This window comes from Rattus norvegicus, chromosome 11 (assembly GCF_021556685.1).
Source record: "Rattus norvegicus strain SHRSP/BbbUtx chromosome 11, alternate assembly SHRSP_T2T, whole genome shotgun sequence".
Classification (NCBI taxonomy): Eukaryota; Metazoa; Chordata; class Mammalia; order Rodentia; family Muridae; genus Rattus; species Rattus norvegicus.
The window spans coordinates 99,857,123-99,868,951 of NC_141544.1; the positions used below are offsets into that span (position 1 = coordinate 99,857,123).

The window sequence follows — 11,829 nt, forward strand, 5'->3', positions numbered from 1 at the left end:
CATGCTTTCAACAGAAAAAGCCAAATTAATTCTCAACTGACCATTATAAGCAAAATAACTTAATTAAATTCATTGGTTTCCAATGTTCAAATATTCTCGCTTTCTCTCAGACCAGCTCTCCTGCTCCTGCTATAAATACCCATCTTGGCGCATTTGGAGTCAGAGGACAGGGATGTGCTGCCATTTCCTCTGCTAATTTCTCATTGTTCAGGAGTCTGGCCTGGTGCCACAGAGGAAAAGCTGCCAGGCTTGCTGATTTGTGCATGTGCTTTCCTCATAGGAATGATTACTTCCTGGAGGGTTAAGGACCTGGACCCACTGCACACTATCCATTCCCTTCATTATTAAATCTTGCACATTTACTGCTTAAGATAGGATTTCAGAGTATCCCCACACAGCTATCTTAGGTAAAGAGGATGTTGTAGCTTCATTGTCCTCTATGACAAAAAAAATCATTCTATTTGAAAATTAGTTCTTCCCTAGATGGCAGAGTATTCAAATTAACTTAGTTAAAATGTTTTCTATATCTAAACAGGGATAATTCCTAAGATGTGATCCAGAAAAGCCTTACATTTTTCAAAATTATGATTGTTTTGTTACACCAAAATGTCCATATTTTAGGGGGAAAGAAATGGCTGTTTAGCTCGAAAGACTTTTCTGTCTGAAAAGATAAAAGCAGCTTGAGGAGTGTGGGTGTGGGAGGGAGTAGCAGTGGCCTTCAGAGGATGAAGTGTTAATGTACAGAGGATGGAGACCAGCTGCTTTTCATCTCCACAGAGAACTGGGCAGACGAAATGGGCTCCCATGTGAGATGTCAGCCTGACATTTTGCTGTGTGGACAGCAAGTGGGGCCCAGGCTGGAGCAGGAGCAGCCTGCAGAAAGTCTACAACATGGAGGAGACTTTTTATATCCATAGTATAATTCTTGAATTATGATAGCTCCTAAATATAACATTAAAACATTGCATTTCAGGACATTACCATTGTCTTCCTTACCAAAGTTCTCTCTCAGACCCATAATGTATATATCACTATGCTAAGTGAAGGTGGACAAGTTTCCTCATTTTCAAGGTGTGGAAAGTAGAGATACTTGGAAGCTGAAAAATCTAGGTATGGATTTCTGTTCTGTACCTTGTTTCTTTTACTACTTGGCCCCATTTTCAATGGAGTTTTGTACCTGTATTGGTGAAATAGCAATACTCTTGTGTTGTTACCATGGCAAATCACATGCACGAATATATGTACAGCATCAATATGTACTATTTTCATAGTGATATGCACATAGTAAAGATTAAATAACAGCAGTAAGATTCTTGTAGAGACATTAGTGCCAGGGATCTTCAGTTTTTAATTTATGGTACTGAGTATCTGTTAATATTTTGTGCTTTAGGAAACTAAGGTACAGTGTGACCCCAAGTTTGCAGTAATGCTATAAAGTAAATGGAGGCAAGGGTTTTCTTGAAAGTTATCATAACTCTTTAGTAATGAGAAAATATAGTGAATTTCATTTGACTCTGTAAGCTTTACTTCTGTTGGTTTTTCAACCAATTCATATACTATTATTAAAAGACATTGCTATGCAGAAGCCCCAGAGATTCCACACAAAAATGGCCCATGTGTTGAAAAAGAACGATGTGCCACAAGTGTGTTACTCAATGAGTCCCTGGCATGAGTGGAACAGAACAGAACATTTCAGAAGCTTTGGGGACCTTAAAAGAGCTTGTATAGTCAAAGCCATCATAGGTATAAATTCTGGTGTATTTAAAGATTATTCTAATATCTACTGTTCCCTCAGACCCATGATATTTTTCTAAAACCATAATATTCTAATTAAGAATGAACTCATAAAAGAATGAACTCATAATAGTGGGAATATATTGCAAAATATATTCTTTCACTGAGGAATTAAAGTAATGAACAAATATCACTCCTTAGAAGTTAGCTGCTTAAATTTTGACACCAGGAATTGTTTGCCTATAGCTAACCAGTGAGAAATGGAAATTGGGGTAAATAGGTCTCCTGAAACTGAGATAGCCCCAAGAGCTTTAGCAGAGGCATGATTCATAGCTCCTTTTCTCAAGATGGTCCTAGAATTGGCTGGCCTGGAGACTCTCAGATGCTATGCACTATTTCTGTCCCAGGTATACATAATTCAGTTGGCTTTCTAAAGTAACTTTATAACACCCCAGGGAAGGGATACAGCCTATTGCTTTACTCCCATAATCTGTTGTGCCAGATAATTTGGCCTTTGAGAACTATGGCCTGAGATATCCAAACAATTAAAAAGTACAATTATCAACTGGCAATTTTCATGAAACTCATAGTAGTTTTAAGCAAGGTTAAAACGTAAATGAAAAAAATACTCAGTGAGGAAAGCCCCAGCTTAGCATTTATTATTGTTCCAGGCTAGTGCTCTATTACCAATATCTTTTCACATATTACTGCCAGATTTTGCCTGTACAACAAAAATATTAAAAGAAGATTTTACAAGTTCTGAAATTGGCAGTTAATAGCAATGAGAATTACTTTCAATATAGGCTGCAAGATAGGGTTCATATACATGCTCTGGTACCTAGCAAAGTGTCATAAGGTTAGGAAACTCACATATTGATTTAGAGAACATTAGCTTGACTATGGAACGTATGACTAGATAATATTTTATAAAGTACATCCTGGGGTTGGGCGGAAGCTTGCTCAATTTGATCAGGTACCCTAAAAGGACACCAGTTTTCTAGTTTAACCCCGAAGCCACCTGCATATATTACTGACATCACTACTGATGGGCTTTTATTCACAAGGCTTAATTTTACAATATGTATTATTTATGATAACTCCATTCATTCAGTCTTTTCATTTTTCTTACTTACCTTATTAATATTTTTAAAAATCTTAAACTATTTCAATGACATACAAAAAACATAAATGATTATAACTTGTTTTTATGAATTAAGTAAAGTTAACATTAAAATGGTTTGAAAAAGTTTTTGACTATCAACATGATTGTTGCCCCCAAATATGGTGCTTGTTATAACTTGCAAACAATTACCACCATGATCTCTTGAATGTGATAGTGCCTTTAAGAAAGACAGTTTATTATAACCTAACATGAATTCTTCATGAACGCTTCCGCTGCGCCACTCTGCTACTGTACATGAATTCTTTATATGTTTAAAAATACCATTATGTTTTCTCTTATTAAATCAAGAAATAAAAGTTAGCATAGTATTCAATATTAAAGCAATAGAGTTTTGGAAAAAAGTATATGAGTAATCACTTTTAAGTCAAAAATGTTTATTGTAAAAAAAGAGACCTCGAAAGTTTTTTTTTTAAAAAGGACATTGATTTCAAAAGTATTCTGGTTGAATATAGGCATGGCTATAAACCACACCTCACTTTTATACAGAGTTCATTCAGTCATATAAAAATAAACACAAATTTACATCAATTCATCAACTACAGAATTCATTAAAACAGGCACTTGGAGGGGCATTGTTATTGCATCCGTCATATGAAGTTTCAAAAGTCTGAGTACATTACTGAATGTCTAAGAAACTCTTTTGAACATTTTCATTACTTTGTCTTATAAAACACTAAGATTCTTTTTTTTAAAGAAAGACATGGGACACGCACCAGGAATGTTTGAAGTTTGTCCTTCCCTCCTCTTCCAAGGCACACATGGCAAAAATGAAACAAAATAAGAATACTTTAATACATTCTCTTGTGTTCTGTTCTTTTTCCTGCTTTTTTCCTCTTTATAATATAGTTTTAAAGCATTGTAGGTAATCCAGAAAAGGCTTTCATTCACCGGTGACAACCAGGCATCAGACAAGTAAGGAAGTAAACTTGGAGTACTTTGTAAGGCACCTGAGATAGTGTCTGGCAGATTCTCTTACTCTTGGAAACACTATTACAATTCTATTAAGAAGTAATACTGTTCCTTTTGGTTGAAATGGTTTGGCAGCAGTGTAAACCTCTGTATTCTTTCTTAGTAAGAAAAGATGTGATGTGCTTTTCACTTCATCTTTAAAAAGAAAGATTCTTATGTTTCAATTTAGCTGTCAGTAAATAAATTTTAAACTTCACATAGAATAGATTAACTTTAAGTACATAGATTCTGTTCTGTAGGGTGTGTGTGTGTGTGTGTGTGTGTGTGTGTGTGTCTTTTGTGTTTTTATGTATATTATTTGGTTGGTGAGCACATGAGAAAATGTCTTTGGACTTTCATTTGTCATTTGTCATTGGAGTGAAGAAATGCATTCTGTTTGAGTAAACACTGGTTGCGCCACTCAGTGTGCCACACAGCAGCCAGATTCCTCATGTTTATGCAGAAGCGACATTCTGGAGAAGGTTTTGGAGCAGTTTTTGCACTGGTATTTCTTTACATCAGAGTGGGTCTGCAGATGTGCCCTCAGGTTTGATCTGTCTGCAAAAGCTCTATTGCAGTGAGGGCAAGAGAAAGGCTTTTCCCCTGTTTGAGGTGGGGTAAGGAAAAATAAAGGACAGTCAGTTTTTTATAGGACACAAAATCAAATAATATTAATGAGCATCAACAGTAGTTTATCAGAAGAATAAGAATTATCATAGCTTGATCATATCCATCCCCTGTTATGTTATATTCCTATTTGGCCTTTTAAAACAAAATTTCAAAATATCAGCCAAACAGCTTCAATTCTGCCAGATAGGAACACATTCAAAATTAAGGGCTTTCTCTTGCTAAGGGTTTCTGCTTCAACAGGTGCAGCAATGATAAGTGGCTCCCTCCATTTCCAGTATGTATTATGTACTATGACTAAGACTGGATAAATGCCATGACTCCCTGAATATGGTTTTATGCTAAGGGTTTTTTTTAAACCAGCAACAGAAAATGAAACAAACAGCCAGATCCAATTTAGTCTCATTTACTCAAGAGTTGGCAGAATTCATAGCAAAAACTGTAGCCAAAAAAAAACTATAGGAACCCCCTCTGCTTATCAAATCAACACTAGGAGCCAGGCATTTGTATTTATTGACTACCAGGGGGCAGTTCTGCAGAACACACATCAAGTACCTGGATCTTGCTTTCTAACTGATCTTTGAGACCAAATCTCCTGGATGTACTTCCAAAGTCTAAATGCTGTTTACAGTCCCTGGAGCAGAGGCTGGAATGGATCATTTGCTGTTCTAACAAGCTTTTGAGCAGAAAGCAACAATCAGTGGTTCACCTCATGAAAAGCACCCCCTGTCAGTACCTCCAGACACCCCACAGACAGCTCCACCACACCACTGTTTGAGCTGAGAGGCATTGTTTTCTACATTTTCCTTACCAGTGTGTGTTCTAATGTGTCCTTGAAGCAGCCAGGGTCTGGAGAAAGCCTTGCCACAGATCTTGCAGACACAAGGCAACGTGTGGGTCCGAATGTGCATCTTCAGGGCACCCAGGCTCACATATTCCTTGTCACAGTATTTGCAGCTGAACGATTTCCTAGCCTGGGCATCACAGTGCAGCTGCTTATGTTTGGCCAGACCAGAGAAAGTAGAATAGGTCTTATTGCATAAATTGCACTGAAACTTCTCAGCTTCAATGGCATGGGGGTCTGAAAGCTTGGGCTGGAGTCTCTCCTCTTCGTCACTAATGGGACTTTCTGAACCACTGTGATCCTTGGATGAAGTGTCAGATGAAGGCAGGGGGCTTACACGCCCCAAAGATGAGGAGTATCCAGTAAGAGGAGAAAGGCCGCTGGGCAGAGGGGAGTGGAATGGAACTGCTGATGTCCATACAGTTATAGGGCTGTACGCTCCTGAGGTGAGGATCTCTGGTTTTGGTATGACAGGCATGGGGTAGCTCTCACAGAGGTATGGAGAAATGATCACTGGAAGAAAGAAAAGGAAGGAAAGAAAGGAATATTAAGGCAAAGTATTTCATAAATATATGTACACAGTCTGAGGGAGCGCATAACAACACACAGGAGATTCCGTAGAAGACTCTGGAGTGAAGACAGCCTTACAAGGACACACATGAAGAGAAAAATCTTCCTTCACCTGAGCTTACCGTCCTTGTGCAAGCTGACAGTTGCCCTGACTGTTCCCAACCTTCATTCTGGACTAGCTTTGCTGTCCCAATTTAGAACGAACTACTAGCCAATATTTTAAAACTTTTTGTAAAGTTGCTTTTCATTTTACGCATGGGCTACTTTAGCTGTGCTGTGCATGTGGGGTAATGACACACGAATCAAGCTGCCTTCTCCAGGGCTCTGCTCCAGGAGGTAACTGCCCGGGCACAGGGACGCTTGAGCTCACGTCCGTGCAGTGCTTAGGTGTGCACACGGGCTTGGGGAACCATTCTGCACAACCGACTGGAAAGAGGCTTTCCTTGTCAGCAAAGAGCTCAAATGTTTTGAATTAAAGCTTGACCTAGGTAATCAAGAGACTCCAAGGACAGTTTTAGCACAGCACTGAAAGGAGAGCAGCCCGGTGTGTGCTCCGAGTAAAGCAATGGAACCGCGGTTTGCTCGCGCACAGATTTAGAGCGAGTTTGTACCTGTGTGTGTGTCCAGTTCGCTGTAGTTGGGCTTCTTGGAGGCGTTGAAATGTTTCTTGACGAGGAAGGAGCGCGGCATGGTGGCGGCGGGCGGGCACGGCGGATAACGGTCCCGGCGGCGGTCCTATCGCATCGCGGTGGCTCAGGTGCGGCGGGGACAGGCAGACGCCTCTGAGGCCGCCCGCTGCCCGCCCGACTGAGCTCCCCGGGCGGGAGGCGGTTTCTCCCTGGCTTTTGCTAGAAGCAGCCAATCACAGCCAAGAGGCTCCGATTTCAGCTCCTCCTTCTGGAACAGCTGTTAATAGAGGAAGAATCTGCTGGACTAAATTATTCTGGTTCAAAACGGACTGTTTATGGCATTCAGGGGAGGCTCAAAATACATTTAATGTTTTCAAGAAAGGAAACCCCGGCTCTCGAGCACTGCGGGCACGGGTTTCCGCGAGCCGCCCGAGGGCGACCTGGGTTCCTGACGTGGGCACTGCGGGCTCCGCGAGGGCGGGAAGGAAGGAGGACCGCGCAGCCCCTAGCGGCCAGAGAGCCTATATTTGGAAGTGATTTTGGAGGGGGTTTATTGCACAAGGCAGCTGTAGGCCCTTGGTTTTGGGAAAATGAGATGAAGGCTCCCCGCAGCTGCCACAGCAGATCTAGGGCAGCGTGCCAGAAAGTTAACTTGCTGATCGCTGCGTTAGACACTTGAAAGCAATGCCTTTCAGTCGATCCCAGTAACTGGAAGAGTGCAAAGATGAAAGGGAAGGCTGGTGTAGATTCCGATAATAGGCAAACTCTGGAAGAAGCATGGGAAGTGCTGATGAAGACACGTGACAAGATTTCCTCCCTTCGCAGCACATGGTAGTTTAGTGATAGAAAAAAAAAGCATTTATGAATCTCTACTGACAATTCTTAAATAGTGTCTGCTGCTATTTAATGGTGTTTTATTTAGTAAGAGTCTTCAACAGCCTCCCCCTCCTCCTACTCCACCCCTGGTTTGCATTAAAAGATGACAAAGAGTCCTTTTTGCCAAGTTACTTCTTGACTGACAGTTTCGGTAGTCCAGCAGTCAGCTGATCACTTGCATTTGCACATAGGGATAGGTATAAAAATACTCTGAAGTGATTCCTTTTAAAACTGTACTTTTCACCATGCCCACAGACACCTCTGTTTATTTCTATGTTAGCTGACTCTTTTTCAACAAAACTGCAGAATCCAATTCCCCCACCTCCCCACCCCCATATAACCATTTTTCCCCTAACAGGTGCTAGAAGAAAACATCGGAAACAGAATACCACCAGCAATGTTGAGACTTGCAAGAAAAAAGTGCATTGTCAGGCAGCATAACTTCTTAATCTGGGGATGAGAAAATGGGAGTGTGAGCAGGGGAGGGGTAAAGCCACAGACTTCCTGAGTTAATGTCAATGATTCCTCTTTCTCTTTACAATAGTCAGTGATTTAAATGTCAAATACAGAAAGGAATTTATATGAATCCTTATATTAAGGGAACTGAAAATGTATTAGATTTCTTCCCAAGCTACGGTGAGTATGGATCGGAGCTGGGGTCTGAGCTGGCCTGTTTCTAGTGGGTTTGCTCAGATTCAGGCACCTGCTTTAGAGGCAAGATTTCCTGCTCCTTCAACCTAATTTCCAGTAAAATACACCATGTGTTAGAGATCTAATATTGAGAGAGAGCACAAAGCCACATGACAACAAGGAATGCCAGAGTGTGGTTAAGTATTTACTGAAAACTGTAACACAAAGATAACCTGCTGAAGTGAGTTGTTGCAATTTTAAAAATTAATAGACATTTATTGTGCTTTACAAAAGAACCAGTGAATTAGAAACAGGGAAACCAGCCCCTCTGTGCTCAAGGACCCAGGGGTGGGCGCTAAATTACAGATTGCAGTCAAGTAACCTATGTGTTCCAGATTGTGCCAGCCAGGGTTGAGCTCTCGACTAGTCTGTTTCATGCCTTACCTATGTGAGATATGTTCCACAGCCAGAGGGTGAGAGTCCACCAGCTGATGACATGAATTGCAGTAAACAAGAGATCTGCTTGGGCACAGCAAAGGACAATTGATATTAAACTGATATAGTGAAAATGCAAGAATGGGAGTTCTTCATACTCAAGGCCAGCTGGGAGGATTCTGTTATAACAGTTTCTCCCTTCAGACTTCAGTGGATTGGGGTGCTGCCTTTGGTCACTGACTACAAGATTTTGTTTGTGCAGGGCAGAGATCTTTCCTTAGACAACAGAGCTTTTTAAATGCTTCATTCTGTATTCATATAAATGGAGAGAAATAGATATAAAGAGAGACTGAGAGACAGACAGACACATACAGACATGCAGAGATAGGTAGGTAGGTAGATAGATAGATCGATAGATAGATAGGCAGACAGACAGACAGATAGATTAATACAAGTTAATGTAATGGCTGGTAGCCCCTTCCTAATGCAAGAAATTAGTCCTAAGCTGGAAAGAAACTGATGTTCCTTAATTAGGTAGGTTATAGAAATAACTTATAAGAGAGATACTTCTTGTGGAAGAAAACCCCAGCCAAGTCAGACTAGGTAAGTTAAATTAAGGACATTTTGATTTTAAAATGTAATCTAAGGAAAGAAAGGGTCACAAATTCCTTTGGTCTTTTTAGTGGGCCTCATAACTTCTCTTCAGGCTTAAACCTACTGGAAGATAATCTTGACGTGTTTTCCATAAAATTAATTCCTGGATCTCATGGGACCCTAGGAAGTTCATACCATCTCATTTCTTTCATCCTCTAATTTCCTGTACTTTCTAGAGTAGCTGACCAAGATGATTTGAGTCTTTTCCATAAGACTTCCTTGATTCCTGGGGTACTTTTCTCTCCTGGCTCCTGGCTCTGTTTTCCTTCATGTCCTTCTTTCTTTCTCTCTTTCTTTCTTTCTCTCTTTCTTTCTTTCTTTCTTCCTTCCTTTCTTTCTTTCTTTCTTTCTTTCTTTCTTTCTTTCCAGGGAAGAAATGGTGGTCATGTTCCTTCCAGCAGAGAAATGCCTTGTTTGGAATAGCTGGTATTTATACTATACACACACATATATAGAAAGATAGTGAATGGAGGCTGTCTGCTATGTTAAGAAAATGAAGTCAATCTACTTTCAGGTGAAATACCTAGGCATGAGGAAATAGGATATCCTATATAGTGCTGTGCCCGTCCCTCTTTGGAGGCACAGCACGTGACTGGATAATTAGTACCTGTTGTGAACAACGTGAAGTGATGAAAAGTCATTGGTTTGTCTGTAGCATCTGGAGATTACCACAAAGTACTAATGATTTTAAAATCTACTAAATAGGAATAAATTTTTTGTATTATTAACTGGAGATTTATTAAGAATGGTGTGATGTCCTTTGTGGATTTGCACATGTTTACATATGGAATTTAGAAATATATTTTCATTCCTTAATTTTAAATCAACTCAATCTCTGATAAAGTAAACTATCCCTTAAAATTATAGAAATAACCTTTCCTTCTAGTATCTGGGCTTCTCTATGTGAAATCATTCTAATTACACATAATAATTAAATTTAGGAGATAAATTTACAAGATAAATATTCTCTAGCATAAGAGGCAAATTTAGCAGAATCCTGTGGCCATGCAGTATTCTGCTTATATACTTTGAATTTTATATTATGGAAAAATTATATATACACACATGGGGGGAGAGAGAGAGAGACAGACAGATCATGTTTTTCATGTCATTAAAACTAGACACACTTCTATATGTGTGCACATTTGCACATTGAATTTGGGATAAAAACAATGCCTATGAAAATGATATTAGGATGCTATCCCCTGATTAAGGGGTTTTATAATTTTCTGTGTATTCACAAGGAAACATTCACTAGACCCATATCTACTAACTTTGTCGATCTGTCTCTCTGGAGTGAGCAGGAACCCTACTAGTTGGGTAAATACATGCACATTTGGTCAGCACTATTCAAGATCTTTTAAATAGGGATTCTTCCTTACTTGAATAAAACATTTTTATAGGGTGTGTTCTGCTACTCATCTGTATTTAATCTCTTTTTTCCTCTTTAGAGTTTAATGGTTTCCTTTCCTGCTGGGTAGAGACAACGTGAATAGTCCTTCACCTCGAGCTCACCTCTTTAGTGCTTGGTTTGCACTTCTGCAGGTAACAATGATGCTGTCTATCCATGAACAAGAAAGACTGGAAAATGTTATACCTGCCTGGATTTTATATGTGGGCTCAGAGATACGTGGTTGCAAAGAGACACCTATTGGTCAGCTTTGGAAGTGATAGCGCTTTCTTTTCTTTTCTCTAACTTCTTGACAGCATCTGCCACCTAGTGGAAAAGAGGTTGACATGACTACATAAAACATCCTAATTTTTAATCACTACAATTTTAAATAAACATTGCTTGTTTTAAATTCGTTTGTATGTCCGTAACTTTAAAACTTGCCATGTGATATTACACCACAAGTTATTGTTACTTTATGAGTGAATATAGTTTTGGCATAATCAAAATGTAGCTTGTACATCCAAAGACATCTCTATAAAGAAATATTTTTATAAAATGTTTTGACCAGATTTGCTAATAAAGAAAATCAATGATTATTTTCCATCTTCTTAGAAAATTACAAATATCTCTGCTCCCAGACCCTGTGAGAGAGAGACCCAACCACCTGGTCAGGTGGGCACTCCTGAGGCTGCAGAGCGGAAGAGACCACCAACACTGCTCACCCCTGCCCACATCCCTGGCCCAAGAGGAAACTGTATAAGGCCTCGGGGCTCCCGTGGGGGAGGGCCCAGGAGCGGCAGGACCCCTGCCAGAGACACCGCCGGACCCTGAAGGACACAGACCAGATAAACAGTTCTCTGCACCCAAATCCCGTGGGAGGGAGAGCTAAACCTTCAGAGAGGCAGACAAGCCTGGGAAACCATAAGAGACTGCTCCCTGCACACACATCTCGGACGCCAGAGGAAAAAGGCAAAGACCATCTGGAACCCTGGTGCACTGAAGCTCCCGGAAGGGGCGGCACAGGTCTTCCTGGTTGCTGCCGCTGCAGAGAGCCCGTGGGCAGCACCCCACGAGCGAACTTGAGCCTCGGGACCACAGGTAAGACCAACTTTTCTGCTGCAAGAAAGCTGCCTGGTGAGCTTGGGACACACGGAAGCAGAATTCCTCTAGGACCGGGCACGTTCTGTGTTTACCGGAAGTCCCACACCCTCGGATCCCGACCCGCAGCAGCTCTCTGCTCCCAGACCCTGTGAGAGAGAGACCCAACCTCGTGGTCAGGTGGGCACTCCTGAGGCTGCAGAGCGGA

General features: G+C 40.7%; 1 protein-coding gene across 1 annotated transcript; it reads right to left on the reverse strand.

The window, feature by feature from the left end:
• Nucleotides 1-3,274: 3,274 nt before the first annotated feature.
• Snai2 (snail family transcriptional repressor 2) lies at nucleotides 3,275-6,690 on the reverse strand. Its single transcript, NM_013035.2, has 3 exons — nucleotides 6,518-6,690; nucleotides 5,304-5,849; nucleotides 3,275-4,468 (listed from the first exon to the last, which is right to left on the reverse strand). The coding sequence occupies exons 1-3, from the start codon at nucleotides 6,594-6,596 to the stop codon at nucleotides 4,287-4,289; spliced, it is 807 nt and encodes a 268-aa protein (NP_037167.1). The 5' UTR covers nucleotides 6,597-6,690; the 3' UTR covers nucleotides 3,275-4,286.
• Between the last annotated feature and the right edge of the window lie 5,139 nt (nucleotides 6,691-11,829).